Raw genomic sequence first — 22,901 nt, 5'->3', positions numbered from 1 at the left:
ATGTCAAAATTCTGCATGCAAAATCTTTTCAGTCTCTCCATACCACACCAGACAGCACAGTTTGGGGAGGAGGTGAGAAGCCTTCAGCGGTGAAAAAACAAGTTAGAGACTATTTAGAAAAGCTGGATGTGTACAAGTCCATGGGTCTGGATGGGATGCATCTGAGGGTGCTGAGGGAGCTGGCTGATCTGACTGCAGAGCCACCGGCCATCATCTTTGAAAACTCATGGTGATCAACAGTGGTCCTGGATGATTAGAAAAGGGCAAACATAGTGTACACATTTAAGAAAGGGAAAAAGGAGGATCCAGGAAGCTATAGATTTAGTCAGCCTCACCCCAGTTCCTGGAAAAATCATGGAGCAGATCCTCAAGGAATCCATTTCTAAGCAGTTGGAGGAGAAAAAGATGATTAAGAACAATCAGCATGGATTCACCAAGGGTAAGTCATGCCTGACCAACCTGATTCCCTTCTATGATGAGATGACTGGCTCTGTGGATGTGGGGAGACCAGTGGATGTGGTGTACCTTGATTTTAGCAAGGCTTTTGGTATGGTCTCCAACAGCATTCTCACAGGTAAGCTAAGGAAGTATGGGCTGGATGAATGTACGGTAAGGTGGATAGAAAACTGGTGAGCATTGGACTTAAAGACCAGTAGTCAACAGCCCAATGGCTAGTTGGCAGCCAGTATCAAGTATCAAGGTCAGTGCTGCGGCTAGTTTTGTTCAATGTCTACATCAACGAACTGGAAGATGGCATAGAGTGTGCCCTCAGCAAGTTTGCAGATGACACCAAGCTGGGGTGAGTAGTAGATGTGCTGGAGGGTAGGGCTAGGATTCTGAATGACATAGGCAAATTGGAGGATTGGGCCAAAAGAAATCGCATGAGGTTCAACAAGGAAAAGTGTAAAGTCCTGCACTTAAGATGGAACAATCCCATGCACTGGAACAGGCTGGGTGCTGACTGGCTAAACAGCAGCTCTGCAGAAAAGGACCTGGGAGTTACGGTGGACAATAAGCTGAATATGAACCAACAGTGTGCCCTTGTTGTGAATAAGGCAAATGGCATACTGGGCTGCATTGGTAGGTGTGTTTCCAGTAGGTCAAGGGAAGTGATTATTCCCCTCTATTCAGCACTGGTGAGGCCACATCTGAAGTACTGTGTTCAGTTTTGGGGCCCCCACTACAGAAAGGATGTGGACAACTTGGAGAGAGTCCAGTGGATAGCATAAACATGGTTAGAGGGCTGGGGCACATGACTTCTGAGGAAAGGCTGAGGCAACTGGGCTTATTTAGTTTGGAGAAGAGAAGATTGAGGGGTGATTTAATAGCAGCCTTCAACTACCTGAAGGGGGGTACCAAAGAGGATGGAGCTAGACTCTTCTCAGTGGTGGCAGATGACAGAACAAGGAGCCATGGTCTCAAGTCGCAACAAAGGAAGTTTAGGTTAGATATTAGGAAGATTTTTTTTCACTAGGATGGTTGTAAAACACTGGAACAGGTTACCCAGAGAGGTGGTGGAATCTCCATCCTTGGAGGTTTTCAAGACCCAGCTAGACAAAGCTTTGGTTCTGAGCAGGGAGTTGAACTAGATGACTTCCAGAGGTCCCTTCCAACCCTAATTTTCTATGATTCTATGATTCTATACTCCCAGGCATTTTCACTGCCTGTATGTTTAACTTACATTAAAATGGCATATGATGCTCCTTTTGTGAAAAACACCATGGAAATTTTAATGATTATAAGAGATCAGACCCATAGATTTATATCTCAAGTGAAAGACAGTGTCTTTAACAGTACAGTGCTGCCTACCTCACTGCTGGCATGTTAGTTTAGCTGACACAGGGACAAGAACATCTCCTACATCCCTTCCTGCAGTTTGTGAGCTTTCTTTGGAGGTTTCCTATCATAGTTCAGCCATACGGGACAGACTCAGGAGAGACTCTGCCAGGCCTGGGGTCAGGGAGGACCAAGTTAGAGAACTTCTGGAGGGGCTGGACATGTTCAAATCAGCAGGTACAGATGCTCTCCACCCCAGGGTGTTGAGGGAATTTGCAGGGGTTATCACAGGGCCCCTGGCATGGCTTTATGAGCACTTGTGGTGCTCTGGCCAGATGCCAGATAACTGGAAGAGGGCCAATGTGGTCCCCATCTTCAAAAAAGGGAGGAAGGACGACCTGGGCAACTATAGGCCTGTTAGTCTTACTTCAATCCTGGAGAAGCTCTTTGAGAAGATTATCAAGGAGCACATCTGTGAAGGGCCAGCAGCGGGGATGATGCCCAGGGGTAACCAGCATGGTTTCATTAGAGGCAGGTCCTGTTAGACCAACCTGATTGCCTTCTATGATCAGGTCACAAAATCATTGGACGCAGGTGTTGCAGTGGATGTAGTCTTTCTGGACTTCAAGAAGGCCTTGACACTGTCTCCCACCCCATTCTTATTAAAAAGCTAGGTGACTGTGGCATTGATGCCTACACAGTTAGATGGATAGCAAATTGGCTGAGGGGCCACACTCAGAGAGTGGTCATGGATGGGTCATATTCGACCTGGAAGGATGTGAGCAGTGGAGTTCCCCAGGGCTTGGTCCTTGGGCCCGCACTGTTCAATTTCTTTATTAACAACTTGGACAAGGGGGTGAAAAGCACCTTGTTTAAATTAGTGGACGACACCAAGATTTGGGGTGAGGTGGACATGCTAGAAGGGAGAGGCAGGATACAGAAGGACCTGGACAGGTTACAGGGGTGGGAAAATAAGAATAGGATGGGTTTCAATACTGACAAGTGCAGGGTGCTGCACCTGGGCAGTAAGAACCAGCAGCATACCTACAGGTTGGGGAACTCTCTTCTTGAAAGCACAGTGACAGAAAGAGATCTTGGAGTCATTATCGATTCCAAGATGAATATGGGCCGCCAATGTGGGGACACGGTCAGTAGGACTAATTGCACCTTGTTGTGCATCCACAGATGCATCAGAAGCAGGGCCAAGGAGGTGATCCTCCCCCTCTATACGACACTGGTCAGGCCACAGTTGGAGTACTGCGTCCAGTTCTGGGTGCCGCACTTCAGGAGGGCAGACAGCACTGAGAGGGTCCAGAGGAGGGCTGCTCACATGATCCGGAGACAGCAGGCCAGACCCTATGAGGAGAGGCTACAGGACCTGAACCTGTTCAGCCTTCACAAGAGAAGACCGAGAGGGGACCTGGTGGCTGTCTATAAACTTACTAGGGGGGACCAGCAGGGAATGGGAGAGACCCTGTTCACCTGAGCGCCTCCCGGAGTAACAAGGAATAACAGCCATAAGTTGCTTGAGAGTCGGTTCAGACCAGACATTAGAAGGCACTACTTCACAGTCAGGGCAGCTAGGATCTGTAACCAACTTCCAAGGGAAGTCGTGCTGGCTCCTACTTTGGGGGTCTTTAAGAGAAGGCTTGACGATTACCTAGCTGGGGTCATTTGAGCCCAGTTTTCTCTCTTGCCCAGGGCAGGGGGTCAGACTAGAAGATCTGCAAGGTACCTTCTGACCCTACATCTACGAATCTATGAATACCTAGTTTAGGAAATAGAGCAGGAGGAGTAGGGAACAAGGAAGAATTAATAGCAGTGTGTTCTAACTATTTCTCTTGATGTTTCACACACACACACACACACACACAGATATGGGAAATATCCTTCTCTCACCATCATAGTATCTAAGTGCAGTACAAATGCTATAGTAATGCCTCTTGTAGTCTGTTAACCTGTGCTCCAGTTACATTGCCGCAGCACTCATTTTTCAATTTATTCCTGGCCTTTTCAGTCCCAGTTCTCTGCTTCCTTTTCTGATGGTTGCTCATGCTTTCAACAGCTCAAATGAGCACTGTTGCTAAAGTGGGCTCCCTAAAAGGCAGTCCTCTATACTTGAGGCACCCTCTGGGGCACTGACAAGCCCCTGCAGGAATGGAAGTGAGTACTGTAGTGCTTTCCAAGGATCTATCTTGGGCTTTTTATGCATATCTCCAGTGGGCATCAGGATGAAAGACCTGGCATAGATCAGTCAAGTTTTCCTGCCCACACTGCCTGTTTGCTTTGACGGTGCTCTTTATTCTCTCACCAGGGGAGATCTGTGAAAAACAATAGTTTAGGATGTCAGAATCCCAAGAGATGATCCTCTGTGGTTCAACTACTTCTCCCTCTTTTTTAAATCCCAGGCTGTGGTTCTCCCCACGACTCACTATTAATGTACTGAAAATGTGATCTAAATCCCAAATCCCACAATCTAGCTCCACTGCCTGCAATTATCCTCATACAGGCTAGTTTAAATGCCAGCAACTTAGCTGGCAGGACAGAGCATCCCCTTGACATCTAAGTTAATATGTAAGTGCAGCACTATCACACACTGGTTTTATATAATGTGTCCATTGTGCCAGATGTACTGACTGAAGCAGCCAATTTCATATTCCACTGCTGGAATCCAAAGCAAAGCAGCTGCTCTGGGCACAGTTCAAAGAACAGGCACCAAGATTCCAATTTGCCATCATAGCAGAATGGTTGATGGACACAGCCAGGACAACGCTGAATAATGTTAATGAGGATTGCTTCCCATGGGGACAATATTGGTTCCCTAGTGCTTAATTATATGGTAATAGGGGAGAGGGAGAGAGAGAGCTAGAGGGCTCTGCTAGCCATCTGGCATGACTTCTTTGCCTTACAATGGTGTCTGGCTGGCATACCATGCATGGAGACAATCTTGCTTTTTCTATTCTAGTGAATGTTACTCCTCAAGTGTATGCCCATTACACTGAGCACATTACACTAGAGGACCGGGAGCCATAGGACCCTGCCTCTGCCAGTGATTCCTTGGGTGACCTTGGGCAAGTCACTCGGCTTGTCTATGCCTTAGTTCTCCCTCTATGAAACAGGCATGCTAATGCCTACTTGGGAGGATTAATTAGTCTTTTGTTCACTCTGGAGGTGTAAGATTCTAAGCATGATTATTTAGAAATAAAGGGCACAATATTTAAAGGAATACAAAGCTGCCCTTATATAATAATGTCTGCTATAAACCACTGATTTAATTGCAGCCTCCCTAACAATAGTGGAGAGGGCAGGACAGGGCAGCCAAAACCTGTGATAAGGGCTAAAGAAAAATATCACAGCCTCTCCTCTCAACAACACCATTATGCCAGAGAGAGAATAAACAGCCCTGGGCTAGATGACAGTGATAATACTCTGCACTTTTTACAGTGCCTCACAAACATTCATTGTCAACCTCCTTATGAGGCAGTCATTGCAGACAAGGAAAATGAAGCACATAGACTTATCCAAGGTCACAGAGCTAGGAACAGAACCCAGGCATCCTAACTCCCAGTCTCCTACTCCAACAAGTGTACCTTTCCAGGGACATTTCAGTTTGTACTTATGTGTATTACAGCAATGTCCCAGGACCAGCACTCCTCTTTACAGGATGCTCCACGAGCACACCCTATAAAAGCAAAGAGGTCTGCAAATGCTTACTAGTCTTGCACTGGCGTCCAGGAACCCAATGTTCAGGCTATAAAGACAAACAGGAAAGTTTCACTCTTGATTTACACATCAACATAAATTAAGACTAAGATTGGACAGTTTCAGTTCTAGACACTGTTTGTGTTCCCACCAGAAACCCCAAAATCTTCCCTTCTCCCTGACAACAGAGGAAATCAGGAGTAACAAAGGGAAATTCTGCATTGCAGTTAGAGTGGGACTGCAGCACATGTACTTGAGCTAACTCAGATAGAAGCAGTGAACAGGCAGTATTGCAAACTTTAGCATGGTATCCACAATCCCCAGCTAGCTTGCCCACTCTGGAGCCCATGCCATTGTATCTTCACTTTATTGTTCCTTAAGCTAGTGAGGTTAAAACTAGACAAGGTAGGTCAACAGAGACTACAAACATACACCTTTAGCTAAGAGTGCAGGGGCTTTACCAGGATAGGGAGCAGAGAAACGGGGATCAGAATCAGGCCTAGGAAGTGTGCATTTTAAATATCTTTAGCCAACAAACCACATCGCTGCTCTAGCCATCTTCAGGAATTGCTCGCATCTAGGAATTTCTGTGTCCCGATACAACAGGAAATCCAAAGATTCTCAGAGACAGTCTGCTGCCATGACAAAATAGGTCAGGAGGCTGCCCCAGAGTACCTAGCACCACACCAACTCCTGTACCCAATCAGCCATCATGTGTGAGCTCCAAATTTTTGTCATTTTAAGGTGACATCCAAATACAACTCTCAAATCATAAATTTGGTTGTTGAACAAGAAAAAAAATATAGCTGTGTCTTTTTATTTTTGTAGCTAAAATTAGGGTGTGTTTTTTTTTTATTTAAAAAGTAGGGTTTGCTTCCCTCCTTCAAGGACAAGCTGCTGATCTGAACTCAAGAATTCTGGTGAGGTGACTAACCAAAGCATCCAACCCATGGCTGAAAATAAGAGGTGGCTCCCACCTTATGTAAATGCCATCAAACGATGTGGTATCTCATTCTGTATTTTATGGAGAGTGCAAATATATTTAGCTTGGTGTAGCCTTTCCAGTGTGCAGTGTGCAGCAGTGTGGGGCACAGTGTAGAAAAGAGACTGGGCAAATCATCCATTTCATCTGTTATTTGATAGGAAAATTTTTATAATATAAAAAGCTTCTATAAAAGCTAATTTAGCTTTGTTTTAAGAAATATAGAAACTAAGCCATGAGAAAAAGTTTCACCTACTGGTCAACCAATACATCCAGAATTTATGAGCAGACTCTGGAAAACAGTGACTATACATTTATCTGTACAACAAATTGTTTCCTATATATGCGGCAGTCCCCCATGCTTTGAAAAAGTAGTAGTGAGGGGTGGGGGCAGCAGCACTAAGATATTCCTACCTATGGCACCTATATCATGGCCCCACTACCACAAGAGCTGGGCAACTTGTGGGTTGGACACAGCATATTTACACCAATATGGAAAAGAAGCGGACACAGGACTGACAGCCCTACCCCAGTATAATATATTTTAGTCCAGTGTAGAATTACTCCAGGAAAAATCAGGACTAGAGCTACACCAGTGCAAGTGCAAGTTGTACTGGTGCAACTGTTATGTGTCTGCTTCTATCCCAGGGCAGCTGTTTGCTATAGTAAAACAGACTGTCACCTGCTCCCTTGCCACCTAGTGGCAAAGTACCGAAGTAGCACCTACTGCAAGCAGCTACTTGGAAGCACACATGTCCACTCTGGTTCCTGGTGCAAGTGACACTGGTATATAAAACAGAGTACAGTTACTCCAGTGTAAATACATTGTGTGTCCAGGTACTCAGATGTGTTGATGTATTCATCCTTGCAATATCCTCATGAGGTAGGGAAGTGCTGTGATCCCCACTTCACAGATAGGAAACTGAGCCAGAGGCTAAGGGCAAGAATTACAGATATTTATGAGCCTAAAGACACAGATAAGTGTCCATTAGGATTTACAAAAACAACTAAGGAAGTTACATTTCTCTCTAAGGTGACTAACCTGCTTAGGTACTTTTCAGTTATTTCTTAGCTAAATCCACAAATCTGCACCTTTAAGTTCCTAACTCCTGGTGATGCCAACTGACCTACAGACCCCTGATCATGTAACTAGCCCTAAAGCAAGAGACTAAGAAGGGATGGGAAATGAAGCAGGTCTTCCATCAAGGAAGCTTTTGGTGTATGTAACACAAAACCAACAGTTAATCAGGCATTAGAAAATGCTAGGTGACAATGCCCCGCTTTATGATTCTCAAACAATACAGCTTAGTAATAATTTGTAATGCAGAATTTGATTAAATTTGACTCTTTCCCTCTCTTTTTATGCATCAACATCAATATCTGGTTTTCTTTAATTTACAATCAAAACTGTTCTGCAGAAAGATTCTGCAAATGCTTCCCAGTCTGCAGACTGACTGCAAGAAGGGTGCTGCAAGTATATATTTGAAATTTAAGCTGGGTGGTAACTTTTGACTGAATACATAAAGGTGACAAGCTATGGTTTCTCATCTCTGAATGGAATAGTACAACTCTTTGAACCAGGTTTCTAATGCAAATATGACTTTAAAATTCAAGCTCCACCCATGCTGTCTATTTGCTTCAAATGTTTCTACATTAAAACGTTAAAATGCTATTATATTTTCATAGACAACATAGGGAGCATACATAGATGTGTATGATTACAATTACCCTGTTATTTTTTTTTAATTGTAGCTCACATTATCAAAAACATTTGCAATCTCCCCTTACCTCATCACTGTTCCAATGTTGTAATGTCTGTAATAGCCCATCCAAAGAAACACACAGGGGCATTTCTCTGAGAAATAATCTTTCTTCCTTCAAGAACATGTCTCATGCTTGTGCAAATGATTTGATTTCACATATAACTGTGTGTGTGCCTGGTCCCTAGATTTTTCAGTTATCTTATTCCAGGCACAACAGCTTAGCAATGAAGATGAAATCAAAGACATTTTAGAAGAGGAGGAGAACAAAACAAAGCAAAACTTAACAGAGAAAAAGATGCTTGGTTCACAGGTTGGTCTGGATTACTATGCTTTAACACAGCCTCAGAAGAGAGTGTTAGCAATTATGGGGAGTGCCTGAAAATATTTTAGAAACAACTGGCCTAGAGCCTGACACAAAAAAAGATAAAAGGTTCCTGACAAAGGAGGAATGAAAGTGTTTAAGGAGAAAGGAAAAAAATCTTCTTAGCTGAAAGATACAGGATAGCAGCCAAGACTACAGACAACAGCTGAACAAGTTGTCAGAGGTTTAAAACATCCAGATTTCATGAGAGAGTTCATAGCTATACTGTAAGAATCATATAGATATGATTTGTGGATGGTGCATGAATTAGGAAGCTGTGCAGCAGAAAGAAGGGCCAAATAGACATGAGGAGAAAAATCAGTCCTTGGGAAAGAATTCTGGATATTTATTTACAAGCACAACATGGAGCAAGAAGATTTACTTCCTTCTACCTCTCCAGACCAAGCGTGTGGACACACAACAGATACAACCTGCAATTAATTATGGATCTTCCTCACACAAATAGTTGTAATGGGCAGCCAGCAGAACCATGAGAACAGACTTTTACAGATCTAGTTAGAGAATAGAAACTCTGCTCTAGGGGAAATTCTAATATTTCAATATTTGTTTTCCTCCAGAATCAAGATGAAAGGTCAGAAAAAACAGATTATTTCATATAAGGAACTTATCTTTTTTTAATTTGGAAAAGTCAAAACCAAATGTGGATATTGTTGACTGAAATTAAACTTTCTAATATCCTGGAACAGAACTCTACACAAAAAATTGATTTGAAATAATTCCTGTTGAAATATTTTGTTTCAGGTTAAAATTTACATTTGAATATGATATAAGTTGAAATGTCAGTTGGAAACAAATAATTTCATTTTGAAATGTCACACTGGAAATTAAAAAAAAATCATCATCATTGACACTGAAACTTTATGCAGAACAATTTAGGTCAAACCACTCTGTCTAGTTAAAAAATTAAGTTTGAAAAGCTTTGACCAGCTTCATACTTATTGGTTTTGCTGTTTGAGAATGGCCAAATATATGGAATTTCAGCATTAGGCAGGTGAAGCCAATAGGTTTCAAAGAACATTTCAAAACATTTTCAAGAACACTTCAAAAAAACATCCAGGAACAAAATACTGCTATTGTCTCTCTAAGGTCATAAAATGTTACCCAGATTCACTCCGAAGCATTCATCATTGTAATATTATATTATATATATATACTCCCCATATATATATATATATATACACACACACACACACACACACACCCCTCCTCCCTACCATATATACATACATACATATATGTGTGTGTGTATGTGTGTGTGTATATATAACGGTAGAACTTCAAGGCCCTAACTGGAATCAGGAGTTCATTGTGCTGGGTACAACACTAACAAAGAAGGCTACCACGAACAGTTCATCATTTAAAGACACAAGCAAAGCAAGGGGATGGGATGGGGCTACCCAATAAAGAGGGCTTAGAGCTTGCCTGCATTATAGGGGTGCTACCATTATATAGCTTTAACAAAAGAGCCCAAAGTACAACATAGCTTATGCTAGACTTGTACCAGCTCCCTGAAAGTCAAAGTTCAGCCAGCACAAGTCCACACCTGGAGTCCTGCCTGCATAGCTATATCTGCTGTTAGGGGTGATCTTTTCATGCCCCCAACCAACAGAGCCATGCTGGAGCCTGGCAGACTTTGCAATGTAGCCTAAGTCAGAGCACCTAGTCACCGCTTTGGTAGGACCTTTTTCTCAAGACCTAAAAGAAAATAACTTTAGAGCTGGAAAATAAGACTTTAGGTACATAAAAACCTCCCAGCTGGGTTTAAATAGTAAGTTTAACATCGTAGATAAAAGAGGCAAATAGCTCTGCCCAATTGGACAAACACTGGGTGGAAAAGCTAAATGATTATTTGTGGAGATGTAGGCCATAACATCAATGCAGAAGAGTCACTGTCCACTGAATGTGCCTGCATATTCAAGTTGTACACAGCATTAGTTAAAGGCAATAAAACAATAGTTTGAAAGGAAGTCATTCTAAAAAGATATAATGACAGAGCAGTACCTTTAAAGCAGCAAATGCAGGTGATTTGGCAGATACTCTGGGTAAGAACTAGTAGCTGAGGCAAAGGGGGAAGGTGAGGAGGAGGTTTGGCTTCCTTCTTCCCTTTCTATACCTCCAATCCTGGGCTGTTTAGAGGACTGAGGAGGGTCCAGACATAGTTTAGACAGACCAGGGGGACTAAGCCAGTGGTGCCCAACCTTTGGACTCCACTGGCCAAATGAGTGGTGCAGGATCAGTCCATGGGCCAGATCTGGTCTGTGGGCCCATTCTGGTACATAGACCAGAGCTCAAACAGACTGGTACATGGGGAAGTCTCATGTACCAGTTCATTGCTGTCCAGCTCCATGCACCAGGTCAGGTTAGCAGCCCTGTACCTAGGTGAAGGGCCATGTTATCTGGTTCCAGGGCTTGGAAATTTGGTGTTAGGAGTGGTGGTGGTGTTAACTGCCACCACTCCCCTGCTGCCAAATTTCTGGACCTGTGGGGAAGGTCTGGACCAGACGCAAAGGTCCATGGGCCAGAGGCTGAGCACCACTGGTGTTAGTGCAGATAGCCTCGCAGTCTATGTTACTGATGCAACAGTAGCCAGAATCTCTATTGCTCTGTGTCCAGCAGCTCCAGGCCTCTAGTACCTAGCCTCTCTCTAGCACAGGGGTGGGCAAAATATGGCCTGTGGGCTGGATCCGGTCTGCCAGGTCATTCTATCCAGCCCATGGGGCCCCTAAAAATTTGGAAAATATTTATCTGTTCCTGGCTGCCTGTCTAAGATGATAGGAGCCTGGGGCAGTAGGACCCAGAGGGAGCCATCAGCAAGACGCAGCAGCCCAGCCCCAGGCCACCCCCAGCCATTTCCCTGCTTTCCTTCTCTAGCACTGCTCCAGTACCATGTGGCTTCCAGCTGCATTGCTGGACCAGGGAGCACAGGGCCCAAGGGAGGGACTGTATGTTTATCTGTTCATAGGGTGAGTTCCAACGCACACCCCACCATACACATACACCAACACCCCCCCTCTCACTGCCATGCACACAGCCCTCCGCACCCACACACCTCAGCTACACTCATCCCACACACAGCCCCTTACAAATCCCATACCCACCCACAGGCCACATATCCACACACACGCCCACATGCTCCCTCACCCCACACCCACACCCATCCACCCCCCACAGACACCCACACCCTCCCCCACACACCCACAGCCCCCCACAAACCTACACCCACCACAATATACAAGAGTTAGACTTCATTTTAAGCTATTATATACAATCACCTCTATCTCCACTATGTAAACACATGTAAACCATGACAAAAATATTTTTTGAAATCCAATTAATGTTTTAGATGTTCACTTTTTAGAATATAATTTGGTATTTTTCTGGTTCCAAGATGGCAAAGCCCCTTGCTGAAAGGAGTACTTCCAGGGGACAAGGGGTGGGACTTCTGGTGGCAAAGGTCAGGGGTAGGGGTGGGGCTTCCAGTCACAGGATGGCAACCAGGAGGCAGGGACCTGTCAAGGGGTGGGGCTACCCATGTAGCCCTTGACAGCTTGCCAAAACTCAGTAAGCAGCCCTGTGCCCAAAATAATTGCCCATCCTGGCTCTAGGACATCCTAGACAGGTATGTGTGAGGCTGTTCTCTATCATGTGCATACTAGAGAGGACCATCTTTCAGCCAGAACAGAGCTTTTAAGGCTCCTTTATGTCACTCCATCCTCTTTACCCAGGACAAGGGAGTTGTAGGTAGGGTAAGAATCTCGTCCTGTAGCTGTAACTCAGAGGCTGGAAAATAAAGGGATAATCTTCCCTAGTACTAGGGTCACAGGGCTGGAAGTGGCCTGCTAAGCAGGCAATGTTGTCCAAAGAATCCTAAAAATCATCCATCAGATCCCTCTCATGCTGAAGCTTTCTGTGTGTGTACCTGAACTCCATGGTGGAGTATGAATTTGTGGCTATGAGAGACTTGCTTGAAGAGTGCTTTGTGATAATGAAGGGCACATTAGTTAGATCAGTGGTTCTCAACCTTTCTAGATTCAAGGCACCCCGTGGAAAATGCCAGCTCTTGAATTTCACTCATTTTTTTTATTACAGAAACATACTAGAGCAACTCTTTGTTGTAAAGAACATAAACAGGTCAGAATGGTTTTAATGCTATGCATTCCTATTTGAAATCTCTGGGTTTATCTTGTGTAACAGGGAGCCCCTACCTCTGTTACTAGGAAACGGGAAGTGTAGCCAGAAGCAGGCTGCAGAGAGCCTAAGGGCAAAGGGGCTGCTAGAACTGAGCCATGGGCTGCAAAAGGGCAGGCTGTTGATGACAGAATCATCAGCACCTGAGCCATTAGAGCAGAGGATGAGGTCACATGACCGGAAGGGGGCTGGGTTTGGGGCATACAAGCCTAGCCTGTGGTCATGGAGTAGGTAGTCTGACTCTGTCTGCTGCAGGGCAAGGAGCTCTCAGTAGACCTGGCTGGAGATTGGAGTCAGGAGAGAGACTGAATGACCTGGAGGCATTTGTATTTGAGTTAGCACTGGTTAGGTTGGTGTTTTATGTTTGTGTTTGACTGGAGGACTGAGTTGTGGCTGTAGGGGTGGATTGGAGACCACATAACAGAGTGGCTGGGCACCGGCTGTTGAGACCTGCCAAAGGGCTGAGAGGGCCAAGACCTGGGTGCAAGCTGAGCAAGGGCTAGAGCCTGGGCCTGGGCACAAGCCAAGAGAGGCAGGCTAGGGCCAAGGCCTGGGAGCTGAAGTCCTTGATTGTGGGCTACGGGCTCAACCAGAAGAAAAGGGTCCAAGACCAGGATGGCTGAAGCTCCAACAAGTGCCTGGAGGCCTGAACGGGTGCTGCTTTAGAGAAACACTGGGACTCTCAGCACTGTGTGGACCTAGCAGCTCAAGGACAGAGCCAACAGTTGGGAGCTCCAGGGGAACTCTCCTGGCCTCCAGGGACTACTTCCTCAGTAAGCCAATAAGAGCAATAGGCAGAGATTGTAGGTGAGGTGAAGGCCGGAATGTCTGGCAGATGGGTTGGACCCCAGGGAGCGCCAGGCACTGGGCGGGGCACAGAGTGCCCTGACACCCTGCTGAGAACCACTGGTATAGATGGTCATTTATTCACTTTTTGCGGGATCCCTTCTGTCAGCATAAAAAGCAAAGTTCACCAAATTAGACTTGAAACAGGCTCACCAGACGGTGACAAGACCTTACCATTTGTTCATTAGAAGTATTTTCTTATAACTTTGTCTATGGTAGAATACTCATAGGTCTGAATTAGGTTTCACTAATACACGTTAAATGTATAGCCTATATTCAACTACTCTTCCTAGTATTCATCTAGGGCAGGGGGATCAAACTCATCTGGCCTGAGTGGTGTGTTGCTGGCCCCGTAGGCTGGATTAGGCCCATTAGGCTATTTCTTTGTCCACCCCCCACCCCCCATATGCCAGATCTACTGCAAGAAGGCCCTGTGCTGCACATGGTGCCTGCTCTGGAATAGCCAGGAGCGGGGTGAATGCAGCATGGCCACAGACCAGCCAGCACTGGTGCTGCATACAACATGTGCTCAGACTGGCTGAGGCAGGAACCATGTCCAGTGTGGGTCCCAGCTGGTGCCCAGCATGGCATGCGCCTTGGGTCTTACACAAAGGGCTGATCCAGCATACCCCACATGCTACATGTGTCAACTCCAGACCCACGGGCAGCACAAGGGACAAGGTGATGGGACTCCGCAGGCCAGATGTGGCGTACGGGCAGAATCTTTGATGCCACTAATCTAGAGTAACACCTTTAGCTCTATTTTAGGAGTTTTGTAGTTGAGGTTGGAGCTAACAGCATTAACCTGTATCTACTCAAGGAAAATTGGGTTCAGATAGTCCATGTTATCTAAAGCCTTATCTTTACTAGATCAGGATTAGTCTAGCAGGTTTTCATATGAGCTCACTAGTGTGCAAAAGGTTTTCCTTGCATATTAGGGACCAGAAATGGTCATTGTGTGTCAGAGTTATAGAATAGTCATAGAAAACAAGGGTTGGAAGGGACCTCAGGAGGTCATCTAGTCCCATCCCCTGCTCAAAGCAGGACCCTCCCCAACTATCTCATCCCAGCCAAGGCTTTGTCTACCCAGGTCTTAAAAATCTCCAAAGATGGAGATTCCACAATCTCTCTGGATAACTTGTTTCAGTGCTTTAGTAAGATACTGAAAGATTACAGAGCCCCATCAAGAAAGTTATTTTGTCAGGGAAATGCAGTTTTCTGGGGACACATAACTGATGCCAAAGGAATTCATCCCATTAAAGAAAAAGAAAAGAAAAGGTTAATGCATACATCTGGCACCAGCGCTAATATGTATATCAGTACAGGTGTTAAAGCTCAAATAAAGGAGTCTTAGCTATAGAGCATGGAATAATGAAATTCCCTGAATGCTTACATGGTACAACTGTGCTACATCTTGATAATGGACCTTAAAGCCTTATTTCAGACCCAAGGCTGTGTGGAGTCTGCAGTGGTGAATTTCAAATCTTTCCAAACAAATGACACACAAATGAAAATGTCCCTCAACAAAAAAAAGTGATGTTGCACCAGGCCTGGAGCCTTCAGCCAGGCAGTGTAGCTGGAACCTCCCGGACTTACTACTTCTTTAAAATAAAACTATACAGTGATCCATCTTGCTTGCTTTTTGTATTGTAGCCACTTTCTATATTTAGTGAAAACCAAGGTTTCAGAGCATGGCATAGCATAAACATGACAGCCACAAAACAATTGATTTGCTCTTAAAAGCGACCTGCTGAGAGAGATACATTTGGCCTTGTGCTCTTTTTTACTGTTCTAGGGATTGTACAAAGGAGGGCTGAAAGGTGTGGCTAACCAGAAAAGAAAGTCCCCAAAAGCTGGATTTTGTCCGTCTTCAAGGTACCATAAAAGAGAACTACTGGGGATGGCATCACAACAGGCAAGAAACTAAAAGTTTAGGAATTAAGAGAGGAAGATATTTTTCCTCTAACTACTTAAATCAAACCAAAACTAATGTGTAAACACTCTTTACCTCTAATAACTAGATCACTTTGGGAAAAAGATGTCTTTGTTAAAGATTCAAACATCCTACCTCCCATAGCCAGTCCCCTCCCTAGTGGGCGCATCTCTACATTCGGCTATGTGCTTTAGATACTGAGCATTTAATTTAGCACTTGCTTAATAAAGTGCTAACTAAATGTGCAATAACTAGAGCTACTGCACTGTAGTGCCAGCACATAGTTATTTTGTGATGCTTACTGTGCACTAGGCTAATAACACTACACAGTAGGCTATTAGCACAGTTTTTAACTACCACACTACTGCGCAGTCACACTATGTGCGAGTGTCTGGTCACAGATCACTGATAAACCTAAAATAGATTATCCTAACTGAATGTCAATCCTGAAAGGTCATGTGATCAGCATTTTTTGAGTTTAGGGTCTGAATTGGTTTTTTCCCCTGCTCTTCTTGCTTGTGTAACTGAATTAGTCTTTCAATAAATGCAGGTTTTCTACTCCTGCTCTGGATTCTTAGGCTAAGGTTTTTGAAAGCAACTAGTGTTTTTGAGTAAATAACCTTCAGATGACTTAAAACAGCTTAATTTTCAGTAAGCAATGAGCATCCACCCTCTGAACATCAGGACCATTTAAAGTGTCTCCAGTTGAACAGCCCGAAAGCAGAGGCACCCAAAATACCAGTCACTTCTTCAAACTTTGACCTTAATTACCATTACTCCAAACACAACAGCATTAACCACGAGGCCACCGGGTTAGCTCAAAGAGCAATAGCCCCAGCCAAGATTCAAACTGTTCTCTCATGTGGTAGACCACAGTATTAATATATGACAACCAGGCATGCCCAGAAAGGCAGAGATCAGCCAGCTGTCTCCTGCCATGTTATGTAGGGCACTACTAGTTTGATCCTGAAGCCTTTGGCCAGCTGAATAAGGCCTGCAGGGTTGGGCCAGCCTCTGAACTAACATTTTAAAGCAAATTCATGCTCTTCAACCCAACAGAGAACCATGAATTCCTCCTCTTCTCGGCTTCACTCCTCTCTCCTCTGCTTTTTAAAAGCTGAGGTGTATGTAAGGATTTTCTGAAGCAAATTAAAAACTACAGTGAACTCAGAGGAAATCAATTCCAAACAACGTGGAAAGAGAAAGAGGCATACAGTGGGAAATATCTGCCGAAGCCATCTCTGGTTTCTAACTGAACCTGAAAGAGAAACACTGTGCCTTTAAGGATTGCCGTGGGGTCCCTCAGCATGCCTGGTCTCTGTTTGGGAACGATCAGAGTTCGAGCATAAACTACTGTGGATTGTAACTGGCAGACAGGAGATTTTCTGAAACTTGCTGCGTTGGGTCTATTCAGAGGCAATAAACAATTGGAGATGAGGGACCAGGGAACCCAAGAGCTGTTAAGGTTCCTCTCTGTACCACCAGGTTTAAAAATAAAACCTAGGAAGAGAGAGATGCAGCTTCCTAAAGTCCTAGAGAGAACACATGTCTAATGTACGCCTGCTGGAGAGAAGGATTGGGCAGCAAACCACGAACTCAAAGCAGCCAGGAAATGCTGGTGCAAGAGCCAGACCCACAGCTCAGCCGCAAAAGAACAGGTCGGCCTGGGATAGATAGATGAGAGTGGCTGGGGAGTTAAATTTAGACAGGTAAACATATGCGGTGGCAGGGATCGTGTACACACAGACCTAGCCATCTGCTCTTGCCAGGTACTGACAGGAGCACCCACAACAAAACCACAGAGGGGGCAGAAGCTGCAGCCCACAGCATCCTACAGGATGGCAGGGGTAGAAAGACTAACAAACTGGGCATTTCTTCCCTGTTACTCCTTCTACATCTATCCCCTGTACAGGGTTTTCTCCTGAAGGAATGGCTACTCATGAGAGCATGTGTGAAAGCATGGGCTGAAGACAGCTGAAGGACTATGGCATACCAGGACAAAGTTAGGATGGGAGACTGCTGCAGGGAAGGTAGGAGAGCCAGGAAATTATGTTGGCAAATCAGTAGGTGGAGCTCTTCCTTCCACCTCATAATTCAGAAGCAGTACCCCAACGTGGTATTAAGCCCCTTCAGATGATGATATGTAAAACCAGAAGCTTGGCTGCTTGTAGTACTTTTTGTAAAAGCAAGAATTCAAATTCTTGCTGTTTTAGCCAAATTCCAGCTACAGTAAAACTAGACTCTCTCAACTTAAATTTCCTTGCAACTTCAACTGGATATGGACTATTTTACTTCCTGACCTTCAGTAGTCAACATAGCAGTGCTGTGAGCACCTTAAAAAACGTGCCACATTTTATTGCTGCTGCAAATGAGTGATGTGAGCTTGACACATATATAGTTTGTAACATGTATCAGCTTTAGCATGTAAAGCAATCTGGGATAAAAGGTAATGCTTGAACATGAAATACCTGAGAGAACAGTTACTTTGTGAAATATGTGCTAAATAGTGACAATCTACTTCCCTCAACACCACTGCCTCTCCTTGCTTCACATGGAAAATCCGTATAAGCTTTACAGACTAAAGGCTAGAAGGGAGCCATTGGTTCACTAAGTTTCACCTCCTATATGAGGGAGTCTGTAGACTGCTACCCAAATTAGCCCTGTACTAAGCCAAATAATTATCATTTGACTAAAGCATATCTTCCTAAAAGGCATCCAGTCTCAATCTGAAGGCATCAAGAGAGAGATAATCCTTCACATCCCTTGGTGGCTTGTCTGAATGGTTAACCACCCTGCTACAAAAAAATGGGCGACTCATTGCTCATTTGAGTTAGTCTAGCTTTTACTTCCAACCATACATCCTCCTTTTGCCTTTCTGTGATAAATTAAAGAGACCATTAAGTACCCCATATTTTCTCATGGAAGCACTTAGACGCCATAATCACTTCACCTCTTTGCTGTCTTTTGAGAAAACGAGTTTCAAAATATGACTCGAGAGCACCCTAAAGTCTCAAATATAAATAAGTAAATGCATGCATACATACAAGGCACAAACCAACCCATTAAAAAACACTCATGACTTTTAAGCCAGTCTGCTGTTTTTGTGGGCCCAACCAAAGATTTTTCAATATCTGAAACTGGCAATAATGTTATAAGTGAGACTGTAGTATCCTTTCAGCTATTGTACTCTACATTGGAGTTCAGAATGGAAATGTCCTCTCATGATTTATTAACACAGCACGTGAGTCCAATCTGAGAAAGAAGGGGGAATGCAGGAACTGTGTAAAGCTAGGAAGAAAGAGTACAGCTCTAAAAAAAAGGCAGCAGGGGAACTCCTTTCCAGCAGGGAGGAATCCCTCACTGACACTCCTGGGCATAAAAACACAAGCGAGAAAAGGAGCCTGGGAGCACAGGAAATCCACAGATGGAGAGGGGCCAGCTTGCCTGTCCAACTCTGCCTCTGACTCTGAATTGGCAGCTGGACCTCATGCTTTTCCCTCCATGTACTTGGCTAATTTCTTTAAAAGAGGGAGAAAGACCTGACTAGTTACACCAGCTGCTGCCACACTTGGAGACTTATTCTGCATATTGACACAGGTTGGTGCAAAGAAATGCCACCGGGATTCCTTCAGCCCAGCCCTAACTCTCTGTCTGCCCACAAACAGGGCAGTGCTGTAAAAGAGAGCACTCTCACTCCCCCTTCTCTCTCACGACCCGCCACTTTATTCAACTTTTCAGAGCTCCAGTCAGACCTGAGTCTGAGTTTCTCTTTTCTGAAGGAGACGCACATGATTTCATGCCCCTTTTCGAATGTCACCTGTGTGTGTGCGTGTGACCGAGGACAGACACGTGCCAGGCAGCTAACGGTGCAGCTGACAACCTGCGAGTAGGTTCAGATGGTGAGCATATGCCTGAAGGGAAGCGTGCAAAAGAGTGAGCCTTTGTACACGTAGGTGTGACAACGCACGAGCCCAGGAAGAGCGCCAGGGAGAAGCCGCTGCCAGCAGCCCTACACATGCATGCCGGATAGGGCTGAGGGGGCACCTGCCCCACCAGGCAGGAAAGAGCAGGTTGAAGGCGGGTTGGCAGGCCCACCACTATGTGCCCGGTTAAAACCGTGCCTGCACCAGCTCTCTCTGGCCCTGGATGGACGTGGGGGGGAACCTGAGTGCCCACACGTGGGAAGCGTGGTGGATGCAGGGGGCCGCAAAGCCAGGTGGAGTTGAGCCACCCAGCCACTTGCCCACGCGGGGCTGGCTTGGGGGCCAGAGAAGGAGTGGGCCAGAGCGAGGGCCAAGAGGTGCCCAGGCGCAGGCGGGCGGGCTGCCCCGGGCCCCCCACGCCTCTCTGCAGGCAGGGCCGCGGGAGGGGTGCGGGGGGCCGGGCTGGCACGTGTGCCCTTGCCTGCCCCTGCGGGGAGCGGCCCTTCCCGCCGCCTCCTACCTGCATCCCGGCCCCGGGGCAGGTGTCGCGGCGCTGGGGGCGCGGGGCTGACGCTGGAGCCGGAGCCCGTCCGGCGCGGGGCAACTTTCGGCCGGAGTTGGCGGCGGCGAGTGCAGCGGCCGGAGCGCGGCGAGCGGGTCCCTCCCGGCGCCTCCCGCAGCCTCCGCCCCGCCCCGCCCCGCCCCGCCCGGCCCCCGCGCCCGCGCCCGCCCCCGGCCCGCTGCCTGCGGAGGCGCCGCCGAGCCGGCGGGACAGCCCTGCCCGGAGGGACCGCGCCGCTTCCACAGGGCCGCCGGGGACCCCTGGGAGCGCCCCCACCTCGGGGGGCATCAGGGGCTTCCCCCCCACCCCCCGCTCCCCAGGGTCACAGAGGATCCTCCCCCGCCAGGGGTCACGAGGGGATCCCTCTGCTCTCCAGGGTCCTGAGGGGATTCACCCCACCCCTCCAGGGCCGTTCCCTGCCTTTGCCTCTGCATGTCCCCGCCGCCCCCTGGAGCACCCTCCGCGCCGGGCTCTCTCCCCTCCCGGTGTCCCCAGGGCCGGGTTACGAGCCTGGGGCCCAAGTGAAGAAGGGGCCCGCTTGTGTCTTATTGTGCAGGTTATACTTCTTGAGTGAAAAACAGGAATATAAATATACAGTATTAAGTAGAAGCCCACGAGTTTGTTGCAGGCCCACGAAAGGGTTACTCCCGCCCCAAGCATCCCCTGCTCTGGCACAGAGTAACTTCCAGGGCTGCCAGGCACCTCCTGGCACCGGCACCCCGAGGGCAGGACCTCTCAGCACAGAGCACCCCGGTACTCAGGTGGGCAGAGTATGGGGTGAGGTACACGAGCTGTACAGCAGACCAGAGACCGTGCAGGGGCTCACGGCACCTTCTCCCCTGCAGTCATACTTCCTCACTGTCTCTGCCCTGCTGCTTCAGACCTAGCTAGAGTAGGGGGTGTGTGTGATCCCAGCACCTGAGGTGGGTGTCAGGAGGCAGGGAAGTGTCCTGAGCCTGGAGGGTTGTGCACATCCTGACAACAGCACTCAGTAGGCTGGGACCACCGGGTGGGTATTGTGAATCCAGGCCATATGGCCCTGTGGGGTAGAAGATACCGGGTGCTGAGAGCATACATCAGCAGTAGTGGTCACACATGCAGATCTTGCTAGACGGGAGAGTGTAAATCTTGACATTGGCAACCTGACATTTGGTCTTTACTCTGAGCTCAGGACTTTAGGAAGGCCTTCAACACCGTCTCTCACCCCATTCTTATAAAAAATTAGGTGACTGTGGTGTCAATGCCTATACAGTCAGATGGGTCACAAATTGGCTGGAGGGCTGCACTCAGAGAGTGGTGGTGGACAGGTTGTTTTCAACCTGGAGGGATGTGGGCAGTAGGGTCTCCCAGGGCTTGGTCCTCAGGCCCGCACTGATCAACATCTTCATCAGTGACTTTTCATAGATTTCATAGACATTAGGGCTGGAAGGGACCTCGGAAGATCATCGAGTCCAGCCCCCCGCCCAAAGGGCAGGACGTCAGCTGGGGTCATAGGATCCCAGCAAGATAAGCATCCAGTTTCATCTTGAAGGTGTTCAATGAAGGCGCTTGAACAACCTCCGGCGGCAGGCTGTTCCAGACCTTGGGGGCTCGGACAGTAAAGAAATTCTTCCTTATGTCCAGCCTGAAACGATCTTGTAGTAGTTTGTGACCATTCGTCCTCGTCATCCCTTGGGGCACTCTGGTGAACAAACGTTCCCCTAGATACTGGTGATCACCCTTGATAAACTTGTAGGTGGCCATCAGATCACCCCTGAGCCTGCGCTTTTCCAGGCTAAAGAGCCCCAGGGCTCTCAGCCTGTCATCGTAGGGTCTGCTTCCCTGACCCCTGATCATGCGCGTGGCTCTTCTCTGGACTCTCTCAAGCTTCTCCACATCCTTTTTGAATTGTGGAGCCCAAAACTGGACGCAGTACTCCAGCTGCGGCCTCACTAAGGCCGAGTACAGGGGGAGAATGACGTCCCAGGATTTGCTTGAGAAGCATCTATGGATGCAAGCCAGCGTTTTGGTCGCTTTACTAGCCGCAGCATCGCATTGCAGGCTCATGTTCATCTTGTGGTCAATGATGACCCCCAAGTCTCTTTCTTCCATAGTGCTAACCAACATAGCACTGCCGAGCCTATAAGGATGCTGCGGGTTTTTCTTCCCAAGGTGGAGAACCTTGCATTTATCGGCGTTGAACACCATCAGATTCTTGTCCGCCCACTTGCTTAGCCTGTCCAGGTCAGCCTGGATCACCCGCCTGTCTTCTGGCGTGGATGCTTTGCCCCAAAGTTTGGTGTCATCGGCGAACTTGGCCAGTCCGCTTCTGACTCCAGTGTCCACATCGTGAATGAAGATGTTGAACAGTATGGGTCCAAGGACAGAGCCCTGGGGGACCCCACTGGTCACAGGACACCACGATGAGTGACTTCCATCAATTACTACCCTCTGGGTCCGACCCCGGAGCCAATTTTCCAGCCAGTGGATCGTGGGGGACCCAAGGCGACAATTGGCCAGTTTCTCCAAGAGACGATCATGGGACACCAGATCGAAGGCTTTTTTGAAGTCAAGATATATGACATCAATCTCATCTCCCTTGTCCAGGTGATAGGTCACCTGGTCGTAGAAGGAAATGAGATTGGTCAAGCAAGACCTACCCGCAACAAACCCGTGCTGGCTATCCCTTAAGATGTTGGCGTCGGCCAGTCCATTAAGGATGGCCTCTTTAATAAACTTTTCAAAGATCTTCCCCGGGATAGAAGTCAGGCTGATGGGTCTATAGTTAGCCGGATCCACTTTCCTCCCTTTCTTGAAGATAGGCACCACATTGGCCTTCTTCCAGTCTTCGGGCACTACACCAGA

The 22,901-nt window shown here is 46.8% G+C and overlaps 1 protein-coding gene across 1 annotated transcript in view; it reads right to left on the bottom strand.

Moving 5' to 3' along the window:
* Positions 1–20,146, bottom strand: part of WNT5B (Wnt family member 5B) — a 90,360-nt gene extending 70,214 nt beyond the window's left edge. Inside the window, exon 1 of the mRNA XM_006258286.4 lies at positions 20,016–20,146. Within this exon, the coding sequence (XP_006258348.2) occupies positions 20,016–20,021 (6 nt within the window). The 5' untranslated portion in view covers positions 20,022–20,146. The remainder of the gene's footprint in view (positions 1–20,015) is intronic.
* Positions 20,147–22,901: the final 2,755 nt, after the last annotated feature.

This window comes from Alligator mississippiensis, chromosome 4 (genome assembly GCF_030867095.1).
Source record: "Alligator mississippiensis isolate rAllMis1 chromosome 4, rAllMis1, whole genome shotgun sequence".
Classification (NCBI taxonomy): Eukaryota; Metazoa; Chordata; order Crocodylia; family Alligatoridae; genus Alligator; species Alligator mississippiensis.
This window is presented reverse-complemented; position numbering and strand designations above follow the sequence as displayed.